The 19,494-nt window shown below is 43.6% G+C and overlaps 1 protein-coding gene across 2 annotated transcripts; it reads left to right on the forward strand.

The window, feature by feature from the left end:
* The first annotated feature begins 925 nt into the window (after positions 1-925).
* RPS24 (ribosomal protein S24) lies at positions 926-8,281 on the forward strand. Of its 2 annotated transcripts, XM_081864452.1 has the most exons (7): positions 926-1,015; positions 1,644-1,709; positions 3,271-3,480; positions 5,136-5,246; positions 5,930-5,947; positions 7,677-7,700; positions 8,198-8,281. In XM_081864452.1, exons 1-5 carry the CDS (start codon positions 1,013-1,015, stop codon positions 5,933-5,935), a joined length of 396 nt encoding a protein of 131 aa, XP_081720578.1. In that variant the 5' UTR covers positions 926-1,012; the 3' UTR covers positions 5,936-5,947; positions 7,677-7,700; positions 8,198-8,281. The 2 variants fall into 2 exon arrangements, with proteins under 2 accessions (XP_081720578.1, XP_081720579.1); XM_081864453.1 differs by lacking the exon at positions 5,930-5,947.
* Positions 8,282-19,494: the final 11,213 nt, after the last annotated feature.

A 19,494-nucleotide genomic window follows, 5' to 3' on the forward strand; every position in this document is an offset into this window, starting at 1 on the left:
CACCTAATGGCCGGAGGTGCAACGAAAGGGAAGGAGAGCGCGCGGGGGGGTCCCACCTGCCAGCCGCCCCAGACCAGAGAAAGTTTTATTATTATTGTTGTTGTTGTTGTTGGTGGTGGTGTTGGTGTTGGTGTTGGTGTTGGTGTTGTTGTTGTTGAATTTCTACGGCTCCCAACACCCGAGGATCGCAGGGCGGTTTGCAACCACAGCTATGTTGCTCATTTTGGTACTTGGTATTGCAAAATATTCTTTTGCTTCCCCACCCTTTCATTAATTAGGCCTTTGGCTGATTAAACCATCTATTGTGGCCTTTTAAAGTGTGTGCATTGTTGGGCAGGGGGAAGGTGTTTATTGCTTTCGTTTGTTCTTATGGTATGTATTTTTGTGTTTTTCTTTTTAATAATATTTCTTATTAGTTTTCCAAATTATTACAAATCCGTCCAAATGACTTTAATACAATTTCTTAAAATCAGGCTTCTCACTCCCGTTGCGAACATACGTTCATCTCTTTTTCCTATTGCCACATCTTGTTTATTATCCATGTCATCCTTTAATAGTTGTTGTCCATTCTTACAGCAAGTTGCAATTTTTGTGTTTTTCTACTGTAAACCGCCCTGTGTTTCCTCGGACGAAAGGCGGCATAGAAATTCAATATAAAACAGTCATCTATCAGTGAAGCTGTGAGATTAGCTGGCAGGCGAGCGGTGCCTTATGACAGCCAATCTTAAAGCGTTTAGAGCCCACGTTGTTTGTCCTCACGATACAAAGAAAAGCCGACACGCAGGTCAGCGATTTGGAAACGAGTTTTCTTTTCTTCCTTAGTAAACAGGCCACTCAGGCATCCGTACCGACACTCGGAAGTCTCTATGGTCCCCCGTCGATTTCCGTCGACGCGTTTTCTGTGCCTTCCCCTTTGGACGCGAAGGCCCGCCTCCTTTTCCTCCGCGCGAGCGCCGCTATATGATTGGCTGCTGAAAGTTCCTTCCTTCCTTTTGCCGGAGACGCCGCCAAGATGGTGAGTTCTCGTCGGGCTCCCTCGAGTTCCCTGGGAGAGGCGGCTTCAATCCGAATTAGCCCCGCGCCATCCTTTGCCCGCTGGCCTTCGGAGTGACTGCACTCCCTTCAGCGGGGCTTTCTGGTTGTGCTGGGTCGGTTATTGGGCGGGAGGAAGGAGTTTTAGGGGCCCGGCTCGCGCTCTGAACGGCGCACCCCCCCCTCCACCGCTCTGCTTTCGGGCTTAGTGTGCGGCCTGGTCTACCAATAAACGGGGATGGCGGAGTGTGTGTGTGTTATCAAAATGCCCTCTCCTGTACCAGCTTTTTCCCAAGCTGCTGCTGCTGTTTCTGTATCCCCAGTTTCCATCATCCCTTGCCGTGCTGGCCGGGGCTGATGAGATTTGGGAATCTCAACCACTTGGAGGGCGCCGGATTTATGGAAGGGCTACCAGTTCAATGAATCGCTATTTTATCTTACTGTTTTATTTCATATCTGCCTAAACTTCAGAGGCAGGGTGGGGGTAGGTAGCAGTTTATACCCCTCCCTTGAAAAATAGTTGAAATTTGGCACTTTAAGGTAGCTTCAAATCGTTGCATTAGCAGACATTAATGCACACGGTGTCTTTGAATTTTGTTTTTTTGTTGCAGAACGACACGGTCACCATCCGAACAAGGAAGTTCATGACCAACAGGCTGCTTCAGCGTAAGCAGATGGTGAGGCAGATGTGTTAATACTTTCATTTGCTTCATTCATAATCGTAGCCTAATTTTCGCATACATAAAGTCTATGTCTGTGTTAAAGCTGAGGTTGGTAAATTTAGTGACTGCAGTGTTTTTCCTGGATTAACTAGTAATATAGCATTATATTTTGGGATGCTACAGTGTGTTGATATGTTTTTGTTACTGTGTTAATATCTTGATTTGCAGTTATAAGCAAAGTTTCTTGAATGGTTATCGAGAAGTTTTCTTTTAGATTACTAAAATATCTGATAATTGTCATGCTCCCCCCACTGTTAATGTTATTTTTTGGCATGATAACATACTGTGGCATAGCAAGGAGTGCATTGAAAAGCTGGAATGGCCCAGCCAGTTTGTCAATGTTTCTATGTGAGGGTAAACAAGGGCTACTCAGATTTATCAATCTTTTATTCATTTATATGTTGAATGTACAGTGGTGCCTCGCAAAACGAAAAACTCGCTAGATGAAAGGGTTTTCCGTTTTTCGAGGCGCTTCGCAAGACGAATTTCCTTATGGGCTTGCTTCGCAAGACGAAAAAGTCTTGCAAGTTTTTTCCCTCCCCCCTTTTTCTTAGCCGCTAAGCCGCTAATAGCGCTAAGCCGCTAATAGGGGTGCTTCGCAAGACGAAGAGACTCGCAGAACGAATTAATTTTGTCTTGCGAGGCACCACTGTATTGTTAACTTTCTAGTTCATAAGCTAATATATATTTGAACACCAGTGATCCTGCCTTCCGACTGAAGCTAGCTGTAATAGACTCTGAACTTAAGAATGCTTTGTACAGGAAGACTAGAAGCTAAAGAAATTGCTAGCTATATTCCAGAATGTGGCAGTGGAACCTGAATTTTCCCCTAACAAATGCTTCCGTACTGGTTTTCATTCCCGTGTTCAAAAGTTTATATTGCATCCTAATATATATGTCCCACACAGGACATTGCTACCACTGTGCTAGGAGCAACTTGTACTCTGATGTGCATGTTTTGCCTTGTGGTTTACACTTCTTGTGATACTGAAGCAGTCTTAAATGACAGAAAAGCCCTTAAAATGCATTGTATATAAAGAAAACCAGTATAGCACAATCAGCTGGTGGAATTTATTCGTTTTGCTATTTTAGATGTTTCCACTGCACCAGCACATTGGTTTGCCAGAGAGAACATTTTGCTGCACATGCTACTTGGGGCTTCTCCCAACTCCTAGGAACCAATTTTGAGGGGAGGGGAGGAAAGCTCTATTAAAGAAGCCCTTTTAAGGTTCTTCCACTGACATTAGGTGAAACCTACCCAGTAGATTTTTGCAGGACTGCCATCGGCACTATGTGCAAAAAGTATGTAAATATAGTTTTTTTTGTTGCCACCTGAATAACATCAGTGCTGGGGACAGCTGGATTTCCATAGAGGATGCTTAAGGCCTACATGTGTGTGACAAAGTAAAGTAGCTCATGAATAGTAACTTTTGTGAAGCTCTGCATTCATAGGTGTCTCCCCCCCCCCGCCAATACATTAAAAGTGTTTAATGTTTTGTCAATTCTGTATTTATAGGTGATAGATGTTCTTCATCCTGGAAAGGCCACTGTTCCCAAAACCGAAATCCGCGAAAAGTTGGCCAAAATGTACAAGACAACCCCAGATGTCATTTTCGTCTTTGGCTTCAGGACTCATTTTGGAGGTGGGAAGACAACAGGCTTTGGCATGATCTACGATTCCCTCGACTATGCAAAGAAAAATGAACCAAAGCACAGACTAGCCAGGGTAGGCTCCTTCGGTTGTTTACCTTGTTTGGACAGACTGGGGTGGTCTTGCTAAATGGTTTTTCTTTCTTTCTGGGACCTTTTGAAGCGTTTGTTCTGTTAAAGATGCGCTCTTCCTGTTGAATTTTTTTATTTTAAAATGGTATCTTAAACTATTGTTGTACTTAGTGGTATTAAGAAGGTTGATATCAATTACACCAGTATTTTATTTATATCTATGTGTATCTTGCCCGTCCCCTCATTGCAGTGAACCTTTTGCATGCAAAGCAGATGCTGTGCTCAGTTGGGATGGCTCAGTTGGTTGAGCATCAGACTCTTAATCTCAGGGCTGTTGGTTTGAGCCCTACATTGGGCAAAAGATTCCTGCATTGCAGGGGATTGGACTAGAAGACCCTTGTAATCCCTTCCAACTGTGTACAATTCCACAATTCTCCCATGTTTAACTTGTAACAACTTCCTGTTCCTATAAAGACTTGTCACTACAGTCTTCTAGGAGCCAGTGTGGTGTAGTGGTTAAGAGTGGTAGACTCGTAATCTGGTGAACCAGGTTCGCTTCCCCACTCCTCCACATGCAGCTGCTGGGTGACCTTGGGCTAGTCACACTTCTCTGAAGTATCTCAGCCCCACTCACCTCACAGAGTGTTGTGGGGGAGGAAGGGAAAGCTGCTTTGAGAATCCTTCGGGTAGTTATAAAGCGGGATATCAAATCCAAACTCTTCTTCTTCTACTGAAATTTTCAACATCGCCACTTTTTAGTGTGCCTACATACATCATAAAAGGCCTGGCTACCAAGTCTTGTGAGGAAAGGTTCAAATGATCTGGGTGTGTTGAGCTTGGATTAGAGTTTAGAATATAATAATGAGAGCCATCTTCAACTTTTGAAGGGTTGTCATATAAATGAGAGAGTGAATTTGCCTTATGTCGCTTCAAAGGCCACAACTTGAATTACAGTCGTACCTTGGAAGTCGAACAGTATCCATTCTGGAAGTCTGTTCAATTTCCAAAATGTTTGGAAACCAAAGTGCAGCTTCTGAATGGCTGCAGGAAGCCGCGGAAGCCCCATCGGACGTTCGGCTTCCAAAAATAGTTCACAAACCGGAACAGTCACTTCCGGGTTTGTGGCATTCGGGAGCCAAAATGTTCGAGAACTAAGCTGTTCAAAAACCAAGGTATGACTTTATTGGGTTCAAATGAGAAGAAAAAGCATTTTACAAGCTGTTCAGTAGTGGAGTCAACTGCCTGGGAAGCTGGTGGGCTCTACTTTGTTACACTTTTAAGTAGAGGCTGAATGTCCACCTACCAGGGATGTTGTACAGTGGTACCTTGGGTTACGAACAGCCCTGCTTATGAACGCTTTGGGTTACGAACTCCGCAAACCCGGAAGTAGGTGTCCTGGGTTGCGAACTTTGCCCCGGGATATGAACACAATCCGCTTCCGGGGCCACGGGAGGCCTATGTAGGGAATGCACGCTTCAGGTTAAGAATGGACTTCAGAATGAATTAAGTTCGTAACCTGAGGTACCACTGTAGTGGATTTCCTGCACTGGCAGCAGGATTGGACTGGATGTCTTTTGAGATCCTTTCCAATGCTATGACTGTCCAAGGTTAAATGCCAGTGTGTACTTTGAGTGATTTACTTTGCTTTCCTTTTACTAGCATGGTTTGTATGAAAAGAAAAAGACTTCAAGGAAACAGCGTAAAGAACGTAAGAACAGGATGAAGAAAGTCAGAGGAACAGCTAAAGCAAATGTTGGAGCTGGCAAGAAAGTAAGTTCAACCCATCAGTGCTCATAAGCGCAGTCATTATTGTAACTATATTGAATGTTTCATGACAAAAATAACCTTTTCCTTTTCTTTCAAATTTCAACTTTTACTTCTGGATTGCAGAAGGTAACGCTGAGATGCTGCGTAGTTCTTAGCTTCTCAAGTAGTTTAGCTTTTGTGCATCTCTCATTACTTAGTAGATAACAAAGTAAAAAGGTAACAGTACCTCGTCTCCAAAGTCTTCATCTGAAGATGGAGTGTTTTGGAGTGTCTTTTTCCCACCCTTTCCCTCTTGCGTAGCTAAAGTAGATCTTGCCTGACCCCATCCTGTCCTGCCTTATCCTCCAAATTATTAGCACATATTAATGGCAACTAAATGAGACTTGAAATGTCCCTCAGTAAAGTGGGTACAGGTAAATAGAAAAACACTTGCTGGCATTTAATGGAGTTGAAACATGGAGCATTCAAGTTGAATACAAGTTTTGCGAAACATATAACAGTGCAGAAATCAGACTTAAACCCAGTAGGCATTTTTAACATAAGCATGGTTTAAATTTGGATTTTAAATAGCCTTGAGTTCAAACTTTTTATTAAATGACTGACTTACTGTAAATTCAATCTTTTGATTAGTAGTAATCCTTTACTTTCACCTTTTTTCCTACTTTCTTGGGATTCTTGTTGATCAGAAATGAAGTGCCTAGCAGGTACCGAGAATAAGCATGGATGTGATTGCGTGTATTATGCATCACTTGCTTGACTTCCTAATGCTCCCTTGCTTTGTCTGTGTGTTTTTGCTTTGGAACAAAGTTTTCCTGCCTCTATAGATTTTAATTTCCAGTAGGAAATACTTTGCTGTAGTATCAGGCAGGTTTGTAAGCTTAAATGTGCTGTAGTTAATATACAACATGTATAAAATGAGTAGCATCCCCCGTATTGAGAACAAGTGTGGCCCTAGATGTCTAAAATGTATGTTGCATGTTCTCACTTAGTGTGCAACAACCTTCTTGAAAGCGTGATGAAGCTTCATGCTTCAGGCTAACCATACACCAAGGCAAATATTCTGCTTATAAAAACACTACATTGCGGGCTGAATTTACATGTGAGAACTGCTTATATAGCTGAACAAGTTGGTAACTAAAACACTCGAAATCCTGTTCCCTTCTATTGAATGGTGAGGATTTAGTCCTCTTTTCTTTTTTAAACGCAACTGGCAATTCATACACTAAAAATTCATATTGTTCTAGGCTTTAACCTTTATCTGAGGCTTTCAAATAGTTAAATGTACCTCCTGCTTCACCACAAGCACAGAACAGTCCCATTATCCAGGTGTCCCCCGCACTGGTTCAGGTGCAAGACTGCTTCTGGAGCTCTTCACACCAGCATCCTTGTTTCTCCTTTTCTGTGATGCTACATCATGAGCCTGCCTGCTTCAATATTGGCTTACAACCATATGAGAACAAATGACGTAGGTTTAGGCATCACAATACCTTCACAAGGCACTTTTCCTATCTCATAGTTTGTAAAGTCTTCCTTGGAACTGTTCCATTCATGTATAACTTAAAGTGAAACTTAACGACGCTGCTGATCTGCCTGTAAAGGTGGAAAACTGAGTGGGGATCAGGACCACAAATCCCTCAGTTTATACTTTCCTGTATTCTAGTGGCTAAACTCTGGGTAAATGTGTACCACAAATCAAGGCCACGTGGGTGTGCACTTCTGTGCATATACATTGCTTTCTCTAGTCTGCTGAGCTATGGAGTAGAGAGGAATATGGCCTGATGCTGTTACATAGCTCACATAGTGTGGCTCACTGCTGCATATCAGCAATTGTATATTCTAAATATCATTGCAAATGCACACAAAGTATTTGAATCCTTGTATAGTAGACCTTATCATACCACTTAGGCTTGTACATTGATGTGTGTTTATCTAGTAAGTGTCCTGGGTTTTTGTGAGAAGCTTTTTAGTAGTGGGAGGCAAGGAATTGTTTGCCTTTTGTCTAGTTTGCAATAATCCCCCTTAAGTTGCGAACAACTTACCCTTAACTGTGGCAAACTGCTTCTTAAGCTATTCACTTGACAGGCAGCCAGCTCCTAAGCTACCTGTGGCTATTTTCTCTCACCTTCAAAATCGTCCTGCAACTTGACTTTTTCTCACCTAATCCTTTGTGTTTCATCGCTGTACTATTTATGCTGCAAACTTGGATCTTGACACAACTGAAACAGGAAGCCTGCTAATAAGATTCTGGGCTTGATTCTTTAGTTAGCCCAAGGCTACAACTAAAATTAATTCTGTATACATGTAAGGTATGGAAATAGGTGTGATCCAGTAGTGTAAAAACAATGGTACATAGCCTAAAGGGGTTGTCTTGTCTTTTAAATGAAAATGATGTGATTAAAGATGTACTGACATCTTTTTCTCCCTTTCTTACAGTGAGCCAGCAGTGGATTTTAACAGGTAAAACTACATCCATACTTCATTGCTGAGGGACCTGCTTATTGCTAGTCTCTTCAGAAGTTCATCCTTCCTGAAGGCTGTCTGATAACTGATGGTTAACTTCCTTCATTGCAGTTCTTTAAAAACCTCCTTTAGGTGCATGTCACAGTAACTATCATAAATATCTGTAGCAGGGAGTAGTTCTTCCTTGAAGGGTATTGTGGGGAGTGATCTGGCTCCTCAGCACAGCCTAACTCCTCCCATCTTCAAGGGTTGGGGAAAGAGGTGGGCAGACAAGTCAAAGTTAAAATGCACCCCACATTATTTGCAGGGTCTTCTTAACAGTTGTGGCAACTGGCTGGATTGATATTGCCACACAATTGAAAAATCCCTTTTAGACATGCTTGTCAAAATTAATTTACTTACAGTTGGTGGGAGGAGAATTCCTTAGCTTTATAGAACGAATGTATATTTAGTGCACGATATTGACTTGACATTCTCTTCCCTTTCCTTTACAGAAATTAAATTATCCAGCCAGAAAATATATGGAGATTGTACTGTTGTGTTGCATTCCGGTCAAATAAATTGTGTGAAAACTCAAATGATGGGCTTCTAGAATTTACTTGATAAATGTAGCATAATTCAGATCTGTAGGTTAAAAAAAAAGAAAGAAAGAAAAGTATCTGTTAATGTTGCCCTGGCGGTTAATCAGATTGGAAGGTCTTGTACCTTGAGTAGGGATTGAGTGGGGAATTAGGCTTTATGCATAAGACGGTTACACTAGCCTAGAAACATACAGCCAGAGAATTGGCTTGTTGGATCAAAACTCAATGTGAAATTCTGACCTTGCATGCTGCTTTCATTAGATTTTATAGGTCACAGTGGTACAATTGACAGTACAAGCAACAAGCCATCAGAATTCCCCTGTCTGCCCTGCTCCCCCAAATATTTCCTGCACAACCCTACCTGTGTCAACTCTGCATGTAGTTCTGCCCGAGACCTAGTTTTTCAGGGAACTCCCTGTTTTGTTTTGTTTCCACTTGCTACTTTTGTCTCTTAATCAGCTTTCCTAGTACTCCTTCCCACCCATAATATACAGCTCTCATCTTTAGTACTGTGAAGTTTCCTCAGCCTCAAAGTTATGTAAGCTGCATAATAAGGAATTACTGGTGTAAATGGCAATGCTTTTTTTCCCCTTCTTCTCGCCCTGCCTCAAAAGTTTCCCACAGTGCTTTGTGATAGTGCAGAGAAGTGGTTTTCAAGCAGTTTGAGGAACCCCAGGGTTCTTTTGAGAGATCCATGGTAGGTACACATGCACTGAAAGATTCCTCCACACTACAGATGTACCTTGGTTTTGGAATTTAATCTGTTCCGGGAGTCTGTTCGACTCCCGGAGCAGTTTGAAAACCAAGGCGCGGCTTCCGATTGGCAGCAGGAGCCTCCTGCAGCCAATCGGAAGCCACATGGACGTTCGGCTTCCGAAAATCATTCGTAAACCGGAACAATTACTTCTGGTTTTCAGTTGTTCAGGAGCCGAACATTAAGAGTTCGAAGATGTTCGGCTTCCGAGGTTCCACTGTACTGCAGATCTTTCTGCAGTGTTCAATTGCAAGAGAGTGGTGTGTTATGGGTCTCATTCTCCGGTTATAACAATGAGGACTAGAGACTTGTCACTGCCTCCAACTTGAACTGTCACAGAACATGCCTTTAAAAATTCTATGCTGCAGTGGGTTTCTCAGGCTGATGCTCAGGTGCTCCTTGGCAGATGAGCTGATACAAAAGGGATCCTCTGAAAGGATATTTTTAAAATCACACATGGAACATGAAGCAAAACATTCTCGATAGGGAACTCAACCTATAACTTCTTCAGCATTGGCGCAATCTCTTCAGCAGCTGCAAGAGTCTTCACTTTTTTTGAAATTCCTTTTCAGTTGATGGATCTGATGTGGTAATGATGCCTCTGGGACCTAATTACTAAGAAAATGGCAATTAGCCCTTCACACCAGATTTTCCCAATGTGCTACCTCTTGAAGCGTCTCACTCACTTGTGTCAACATATTTGGGGTAGCTTTTCTGCTGAGAAGGAAACGGCAAAAAAAAAAAAAAAGACTGAATAGTTATTTATAGAAGAAACAGCTTCTTTTTCACATGTGGCCAGTGTACTTTTAGGTTTTAAATTTGTTGAAGCCAATGTACTTTCTGTTTGTGAGTTCACATAAATGGAAGTGTCTTGCTCCTGAGTTCAGGAATTACCGTATTTTTTGCTCTATAAGACGCATCAGACCACAAGACGCACCTAGCTTTTGGAGGAGGAAAACAAGAAAAAAAAAATTCTGAATCTCAGAAGCCAGAACAGCAAGAGGGATCGCTGCACAGTGAAAGCAGCAATCCCTCTTGCTGTTCTGGCTTCTAGGATAGCTGCGCAGCCTGCATTCACTCCATAAGACGCACACACATTTCCCCTTACTTTTTAGGAGGGAAAAAGTGAGTCTTAGAACAAAAAATACAGTACTAGATTTAGTAGTGTCATGTTTCCTGTCAAACAATGCTTTGGGTTCAGTATGTTCCTGTGAGAGCAGCTTAGAAAGATTTCCAACTTCTTGCAAGGAAATCCAGCAGGTAAAAAAAAGTTTTCCCCTGTTACTGCATCTCTATATGGGTTAACATGGCCTGTCAGGTTAGGTCTCAAGAAGGTTGCTAATGTGTGATGCTCTGAGGTCTACGGCTACTGTGGGTAACCTTTGGTACAGCAAATGACTTCTTACAAGTTACACCTCTTGCAAGCGTCTTTCCAGAGGAGGGATCCAAGCAATAGTGTTGGAAAATGTTGATTTTAAAAAAGGAAAATTCAGTTTATTACCCCTGCAAGGGTGCCCTCGTTCATTGTCTCCTGAGACAGAAGGATGCTAACCTCTTTCTCCCCTGCACACCAAAAAAGACCTTTTGATGTGCTCTCGGTAAACATTTGGTAGTACTATATGCCAGAAAAGTTGCATGAGGACAGGCTGGTTAGTCCTCCTTATGCAGTTCAGAGTCCCAATACTCTCTTCCACTAGCAGTAATATTAGAAACAAACTTTGGCTTGCTCTTGGTAAAACATTGCTCAACTTCACATTCGTAAAATGTAAGCTTTCTATGAAATTTATAAGCCAAAGTTGGAATAGCTGTATTGGAGAATAAGGCAGGAAAAGTTTAAAAGACAGTAAAATGCTGCTGTTGTTAGTTGTTTAGTCGTGTCTTACTCTTCTTGACCCCATGGACCAGAGCACGCCAGGCACTCCTGCCTCCTGCAGTTTGGTCAAACTCATGCTGGTAGCTTTGAGAACGCTGTCCAACCATCTCGTCCTCTATTGTCCCCTTCTCCTTGTGCCCTCCATCTTTCCCAACATCAGGGTCTTTTCCAGGGAGTCTTCTCTTCTCATGAGGTGGCCAAAGTATTGGAGCCTTAGCTTCAGGATCTGTCCTTCCAGTGAGCACTCAGGACTGATTTCCTTAAGAATGGATAGGTTGGATCTTGCAGTCCATGGGACTCTCAAGAGTCTCCTCCAGCACCATAATTCAAAAGCATCAATTATTCAGCGATCAGCCTTCTTTATGGTCCAGCTCTCACTTCCATACATCCAGTAAAATGCAGTTCTACTTAAAAGTAGCATTTTGTATTCTGCTAGTTGTCACTAGAGGGAAGTGTAACCACACCAGCAGCTGAAGCCAGAGATGCAGCCTCTCTTTAAACAATACTGCAGAAGGCACGTTCTCTCCAGCAATATAAAACCATGGCTTCACCTACCCCCCCCCCGCCCCAGTGTTGCTGAATTCCAGCTCCCGTCAGCATGACCAATGGGCAAGGATGATGAGAGCTGTCCAGCAACACCGGGAGTCTCCCAAATTCTTAATATACAGTGATACCTCTGGTTATGAACTTAATTTGTTCCGGAGGTCTGTTCTTAACCTGAAACCGTTCCTAACCTGAAGCACCACTTTAGCTAATGGGGGCTCCCACTGCTGCCGTGCCGCTGGCGTACGATTTCTGTTCTCTTCCTGAGGTAAAGTTCTTAACCCGAGGTACTACTTCTGGGTTAGCGGAGTCTGTAACCCGAAGTGTTTGTAACCCAAGGTGTTTGTAACCCGAGGTACCACTGTATTAAATAAAGCAGAGTGGTCGCTTGGTTGTATTCTTAAAAAAATAATGTATTAATGTTTCATCCTTATTCCACAGTATTAATGGCTTGAATAAACATTTAAAAGGGACCAATGGATTTGGTGCAAAGTCAAATTGGTAGCTGTGTAGAGAAAATAAGTTACTGGCACCTGCCGATTCAGAGGAATGTACTAGTGTAGCAAGCAGTATTCCCCCACAGGCACAGCTTCTGTGCAGAGAGCTAAAAGACAGATTGAAGATCGGGGAAAATTTGCACAGGGCCTAGGACAGGAGGAGAGTTGTGGTACAACTGGTAGCATAGAGCTCTCCCACTATCCTGGTTGGTGGAAGGAAGGGCAGTTTGGCTTCAGGTACCTGAGAAATACCGGTAACCATTTGCATTGTGGAACCTAATCCCTGTTTGAGCCTAATCTGAGGGAAAAGTCACGAGGGGTACAACTCCTGCTCCTATTGCGATGAGGGTGGACTTTTGCAGTGGGGGGCGTTTTGCAGCCATATATATGGCTGAGAAAGCTCCTTGGATGCAAAGGGCTCTTATGAGAGAGGGTGAGCTTGGGAGGACAGGCTAAATAGCTCTGCCGCATTCAACCAATGCCTGAAGAGGACGCTTGAGGTGCACTGTTTGCTGTGAAGAGGTCTAGCAGTGTGCCTTTTCCATTCTCAGTACTGTAAGAGGAAGGGCTTCATCTGGCGCAATTCTTCCCACATAAGGAGTCCTCTCCAGGCATGGGCCTCATGATCCTGTTTAACAGCGGAGTTTCACAATAAAGGATGAAGTATTTCAAGAAATGGAATATGGCTGCCCCTGTGAAAACCCTTCCTGTCTTGGAGGTTTTAAAGAACCAAATGATCTCTCCAGATGAGGAGTTGGTAAACTTAGTGAGGCACAGACTTGTGCTTTCATCCTTTCTGATTTTTAAACAACCAGAGGAATTTATGGTGCTGCAAGATCCATTAGGCAAATCATTCTGATTTTACCCCATGCTAACTGAGCATGATGGGATTTGTGGTCTAATACAGATGGAGAGCACCAGGTTGGGGAAGGCTGTTCTAAAAGGTATCAGAAAGGATTGCTATTATGAGCCAAAGAGACTGTTATAAGCTGAGATGATGGGTTCTCTGAGAGAACTTATTTATTGAACATTCATCCTGATCTCCTCACTCAAAATTTACACAGAAGTTAGATTATATCTGGTCTTCTCTGAGCATTTGTTTTTATTTGTGCATAAGCTATATGACAATGAGTATTCATCCGGAATTGCTTGTGAGGTTTTTTTATCTCTTTCAATGTGTTTTCCCCATCACTTTCCTAACAGCAAACAATCTCCTTTTTTCAAATGTGGGTTTGCTGTGCCAGGGTGCCAGAGTGCAAAGCTAAATTTCCAAGTGTGCACTTTAATCTCTCCTGCAAAATGGCGACAGTCTGGAGATGCCCCATACCTGCAAGTTAAGAACAATTTTGTGGCTATGGGGATAGAAATGTGGTGTAGTGGTTAGGAATGTAAATTATGAGGTTCAAATGTCAGCTCGCCCATAAACCTGTGGGATGCCTCTCATCCTGGCCTGCCTTACAGATTTTCTTAAAGGTTCATCATGGACTTGGTTTGAAGATTTTAAAGAATGAAATGGAAAAATCAAAGTATTACAAACAATTCTATGTATCTCCTTTTCACATTCTCCCAGTTTGAAAATCAAATGTGTTCTTCAGAACAAATGTGTGTTTAAAGCACAGCCCAAATAAGTATCAGCCTTTCATAACCTGGATTAAAAAACCCCACAACAACCCAAAAACCATGCTGTTTTGCAAGCTTCGTGCTGTGATGATACTGTGGGTAACCCTTTTTCCTGTGGGAGGTGAAGCAATTATGTGGAAGGTATTGATGAATTGGAGGCTTTTAATGCTGTTCCTACTGTGTGTTGAAGACACCTTCATATCTCCTGCTGACCTTGCTACATCTGTCATCTGCAGAGGCTGCAATCTTAGTGATAGCTGCCCTACTTCAGGCTCCTTTCTTAAGGCCGGGGCTTGCTATAATCTTATAAGGTTGTTTTTCACGTTTTACTATTTTTAATAGACTGCCTTTGAAAATCAGGTTTTCTTTCAGACTATTATCTGTAGATGAAGTGCAATTAGAAACGGCAAGGTGGTCAATATTCCTGTGGCTAACTTTGTTCCGGGACGCAGGTGGCGCTGTGGTCTAAACCACTGAGCCTTGGGCTTGCTGATCGGAAGGTTGGCAGTTCGAATCCCCGTGACGGGGTGAGCTCCCGTTGCTCCGTCCCAGCTCCTGCCAACCTAGCAGTTTGAAAGCACGTCAAAGTGCAAGTAGATAAATAGGTACCGCTCCGGCGGGAAGGTAAGCAGCATTTCTGTGCGCTGCTTGGGTTTCACCAGAAGTGGCTTAGTCATGCTGGCCACGTGACCCAGAAAAACTGTCTGTGGACAAACGGCTCCCTCGGCCAGTAAAGCGAGATGAGCACCGCAAACCCAGAGTCGTTCGCAACTGGACTTAACTGTCAGGAGTCCTTTACCTTTTTTTAACTTTGTTCCACTGCATCTTCACTGTCTGTTTCGTATTTACAATCATTTTACAGAAATAACTTGGATTATTAGAAAAGAAAAGAAAAAATATAGAGTGTCTGAGGGGTACATACTACAGGAAAACTGTCTTTAGAAAGCAAATTATGTCCTGCCGTTTACAGGCTTGAGGCTTTGCTTGCTTGTTGAGATGCGTGCACTCAGTAGAGCAAGCAACAAACCCAACTCGGCAAAGTACAAACCAAGTTTCAGACCTGTCTGCATTCCTTTTCTTTCCCCCCATGCTTTGAGAGGGCCCCAGCACTCTTAAAAAGCAATGCAATTACTCGGTGTGAAGTTATGCTTCCCTTCAAGGAGAAAACATGAACCAAGGAAGGGTCATACTTTCTTTGCATGATGGAGCATTCGGACTTGTGGGCCATGACCACCTATCAACTGATATGAAACATGTCCCAATTTTTAGACAGTTCTCGAAAGCACGTCAAAGTGCAAGTAGATAAATAGGTACCGCTCCGGTGGGAAGGTAAATGGCGTTTCTGTGCACTGCTCTGGTTTGCCAGAAGTGGCTTAGTCATGCTGTTCACATGACCCAGAAGCTGTACGCTGGCTCCCTCGGCCAATAAAGCGAGATGAGCGCTGCAAACCCAGAGTCGGTCACGACTGGACCTAATGGTCAGGGGCACCTTTATCTTTTTAATATCAGGACTCCACTGTCAGAGGCTGTCTAACTCTGCATACCGGTTGCCGGCTGTTGCAGGTAGGGAGAGTGCTGCTTGTGTTTTTCCGCACTGGGGCTTCTGGCTGGCCACTGGGAGAAGAGGATTCTGGACTAGATTGGTCTTTGGATTGATCCAGCAGGAGTCTTCTGATGTTGGACTACTTGCCAAATTTCAGGCCCCTGGGTACCCTCAAAATGTTGTGAGATTTACAAAAGGGACTAAAATACATTTTCAACGGGAGCAAAGCAGGTATTTATCCAGCAGGGGACTCCATAACTCTGCAACAAGGAACAATTGCTTCTAATATCCAATGGGAGGATGTATGTGTGTTTGGGGAGAGAGGGCTTAGCAGAAGGATAACAGAGCCTACCAATCCATGATGAAATATTGCCAATTGAAAGCCTTTCTTTTTTATATTTAAAAAAATGCTATTAAAAGAGTTTCATTTGTTCATTTCCCCCTCCCCCATCTCTCCCCCCCCCCCCGGCAGCAGCAGATTGATGGGAATTTTGTTTACATTTTGAAGAGCTTTGTTGAGAGTACTTCACATGTAAAGTCTACTGAGCTCCCTTTGCAGGGAATAGTAGCTTATTGAAATGGAGGCGCAGTCCCTAAAGGAAAACATACTTCATTTGTAATGAACGTTATGTCTGCAGAAACTAATGGCACAACCTCCTCTTCGGTTTATGCGAAATAAAGCAGGCCATATGCTGCTGCTTTTCAGAGTTTGGGGTTTTTAATTTAAATGTTGTTTAATGAATATTCAAGCCCATTTGCTCGAAAGTTGTATGTGCGTATGTGGTTTTCTCGTCTCTCCCACCACACCATCACGTTTTCCCATCCTTACCTAGAGGATTAAGCCATTAGAACCAGGGTGTTATAACACACACACACACACACACACACACACACACACACACACACGGTGCTTCCTCCCTGAAACTTGGGATATGCAAAGGGCAGACGAGAGAGTAAATAAAGGCATTCAGTGAGAGTCTAGTGTCCCTTTTTTCTTTTCTTTGTCATTAAGGCGAAGAGGAGCTTATTTTGGCAGGCCCAACCACCATTTAAAGCAGAGAAATATTCTTGGCACCATCACCACAGCAGAGTTCCTTTGCCATACCTTAACACCCTGTGCTTTCTGCTGGTTGGTGGTTCAAATCCCCACCACAGTGGTTCAAATCCTATGCCCCAGCTCCTGCCAACCTAGCAGTTCGAAAGCATGCCAGTGCAAGTAGATAAAGAGGTACCACTGTGGCGGGAAGGTAAATGGCATTTCCGTGCCCTCTGGTTTCCATCACGGTGTCCCGTTGTGCCAGAAGCGGTTTAGTCATGCTGGCCACATGACCCGGAAAGCTGTCTGTGGACAAACACCAGCTCCCTCGACCTGAAAGCAAGATGAGCACCGCAACCCATAGGCACCTTTGACTGGACTTAACTGTCCAGGGGTCCTTTACCTTTTTACCTTTAACCCTTTCAGAAGGTGTACCTATCCTGAGGTGCACCTAGGGTGTTTGGGATGTTCCTCCAGGACTGATTGTGCAATGCATCAACACACTATCAACATGAAAAGGTGCATCCCTGTGACCTAATTGAGCATCCATCCTGATTTGCTTGCAAGGCTATTTGATTTGTTCTGATTTGTTTGTGGGGAAGTTGGATAATGTGTCTAAGCGAGGGTCATATCCTGCACTTTCCAGTGTATTGTCCAATCCTTTCATTATTGAAAAAAGTCTGATCTTTGGATGAAGCAAGTTTGTTGTGCGAGGCCTTCCAAGCAACTAGAATTGCACACAACATGTATTTGGCGTTATGTAATTGAATCCCACCTGAACACCCTGACAGTCTGGAAATTCCCTTAGAGTGGAGATTGAGAACTTGCCTGCTCTTCCCCAGTCACTGTGCATTGATTGGCTCCATGTGCCCAGTCATTGCATCTGTTAGCTCTCCATTCTCAGCTCTTAGCCCAGAAAAGGGCCCCCAGGCCCACACAATTTATGTACTTGTGAGCTACTTGTAGACACCTAGATTCTGGGCACACAAAAGTCCACTTCAGACAGTCTTCCATGTCTATAGATAGGGGAGAAGGACCATGTCTCCTTGCCTCACCCTCCGTTAGGGACAGCCATATCCAAGAGTTTCAGATTTTTCCTATCTTAAATTCAGTTTGCCTCACTTACACATACATTTGCAATTCTTTTTTAAAAAAAGACTGTAACGGTAAAGGTAAAGGTACCCCTGCCCGTACGGGCCAGTCATGTCCAACTCTAGGGTTGTGCGCCCATCTCACTTAAGAGGCCGGGGGCCAGCGCTGTCCGGAGACACTTCCGGGTCACGTGGCCAGCATGACGAAGCTGCTCTGGCAAGCCAGCACCAGCGCAGCACACGGAAACGCCGTTTACCTTCCCGCTATAAAGCGGTACCTATTTATCTACTTGCACTTAGGGGTGCTTTCGAACTGCTAGGTGGGCAGGAGCTGGGACCGAAAGACGGGAGCTCACCCCACTGCGGGGATTCAAACCGCCAACCATGCGATCGGCAAGTCCTAGGCACTGAGGTTTTACCCACAGCGCCACCCGCGTCCCTAAAAAAGACACTAGGAAAATGCAAATGCGTTTTTCTCCACGTGTATGTGTACTTGGCCTAATGTATACATTTGGCAAGCAATTTTCTCTAAATTGAATTCATTTTGGTTCATTCTTTTTGCTAACAGGTGCATTTTAATGTGCGCTTTCACCTTACATGTGCTCCCCCCCTCCAGTTCACATCTTTTGGATGGAGAACTGCTCTTTGCAAAATCCGGAGAAGGGCTAGGTTTGAAAGATTGCTGTGTTGTGGTTCATCTGTTGGATTTGGGTCGGGCAAAGCAACATAACATGATGCAAACACGTCTCCCCTACCCTTCCCATCAGCTCTACCTGCCTTGCCCTTCACCATCCATGCTTGGGTACAGTGACGGATTTACGTATAAGCTAAACAAGCTATAACTTAGGGCCCCACTCCCTTGGGGCCCCCCTAAAAAATTAAAGGAAAAAAAACCCTGGATGTACATTTCCAAAATATAAGATAAAAAACAAATAAAACAAAACCTCGATGGCCCTTGTGGTCTCTTCCAACTCTATGATTCTATGAAAACCTACATACAGCAACAGTGTTTTGTGTTGTGTCAGCTCCTATGACGTAAGTAATGGGTCCCGCCTGCTAGCCTGCTCCCTAAAATATCACTGGTTTGCTCATTTCTATATATAGGGTGCCTACATTCTGCATGGACTTTTCAACAATTACTTTGATAAAATACTGTACATGTTTTGTTAAGTGCAAATGGCTTTAGATGCCTATTGGGTCCATAAATTACCATATAGCATATATTCAACACAAAAAACAGTGACAATTTGTTGTTGACAAAGGACAGCTGGACATATAAGGGGCCCCATTACCCTCAGTAGCTTAGGGCCACATCAGACCTAAATCTGGCCCTGCTTGGGGAGGAGTTTATGTGTGTCCTGTCCTATGTGTGAAACCCTTTGCAGATGTCACACAGAATGCATGGATAGAGCTGGATATCGGCGTTGGGACCAAGAAACCTGGACCTACTCCCTCTTCTGCACTTACTCTGAACACATGGAAGACTGTCTGAAGGTAACACCTGCATGTGGAGGCGCAGGGCCACTGGGAGTGTGAGTCTCCTTCTACACACTGATGGCATGCACAGATTATTAACAGTCCTTGCCTGGTTGCCCTTTGCATTTTAGAACCTCCTATGATCCTATTCCTTTTGTGGTTGATCCAGCTAAGCTAAATGTGCCTTGGTTTGACCCCCACTGCCAACAACCTCATCTGAAGCAATTTAATGTGATGGTTAAAGCAAAAAGCTACTTTGGCTATTCTTTTTATCGATTCTAGCCCACCTTTCCTTAATAGAGCTCAAGGCAGGGAGCATCAATGATCCAAGGTGGTCTCCTCTCCAGGTTCAGCAGGAGGTAATGCTTCATGGGTCCTTCATGCACTGGACTGGAATGATTTGATTTATGGATTTCTCTCATGTGCCATCTTGCCATTAACCACATTTACAAAAGCTCTGTGACAGTAAGTGCTCCCATTGTCGCTTCTGAAATGCCCTGAGCTAGTTGGGGACAGAAAGCCCACAACCAGGATGGAAACCTACTCAGATGCTCCACAACGACAATGAGGACTAGGAACTCTCATAATGTTAACAAAGCAACCCTGGAACAAATACCAGGCAGCTAAACCAATGCTATCTCTGATTTTAAATTATCGCCAAGCTGTGTTCCTTCTGCGGGAGGCAACTGATGTGGGGGAACTGTGGCAATCCTGATTTCTAGCCTCCCTGAGCCCAGATTATGAAGCTTTGACGATGCAAGGCGGGGTGGGTGGGAA

Source organism: Podarcis erhardii, assembly GCF_964252035.2.
Source record: "Podarcis erhardii genome assembly, chromosome: 5".
Taxonomy (NCBI): Eukaryota; Metazoa; Chordata; class Lepidosauria; order Squamata; family Lacertidae; genus Podarcis; species Podarcis erhardii.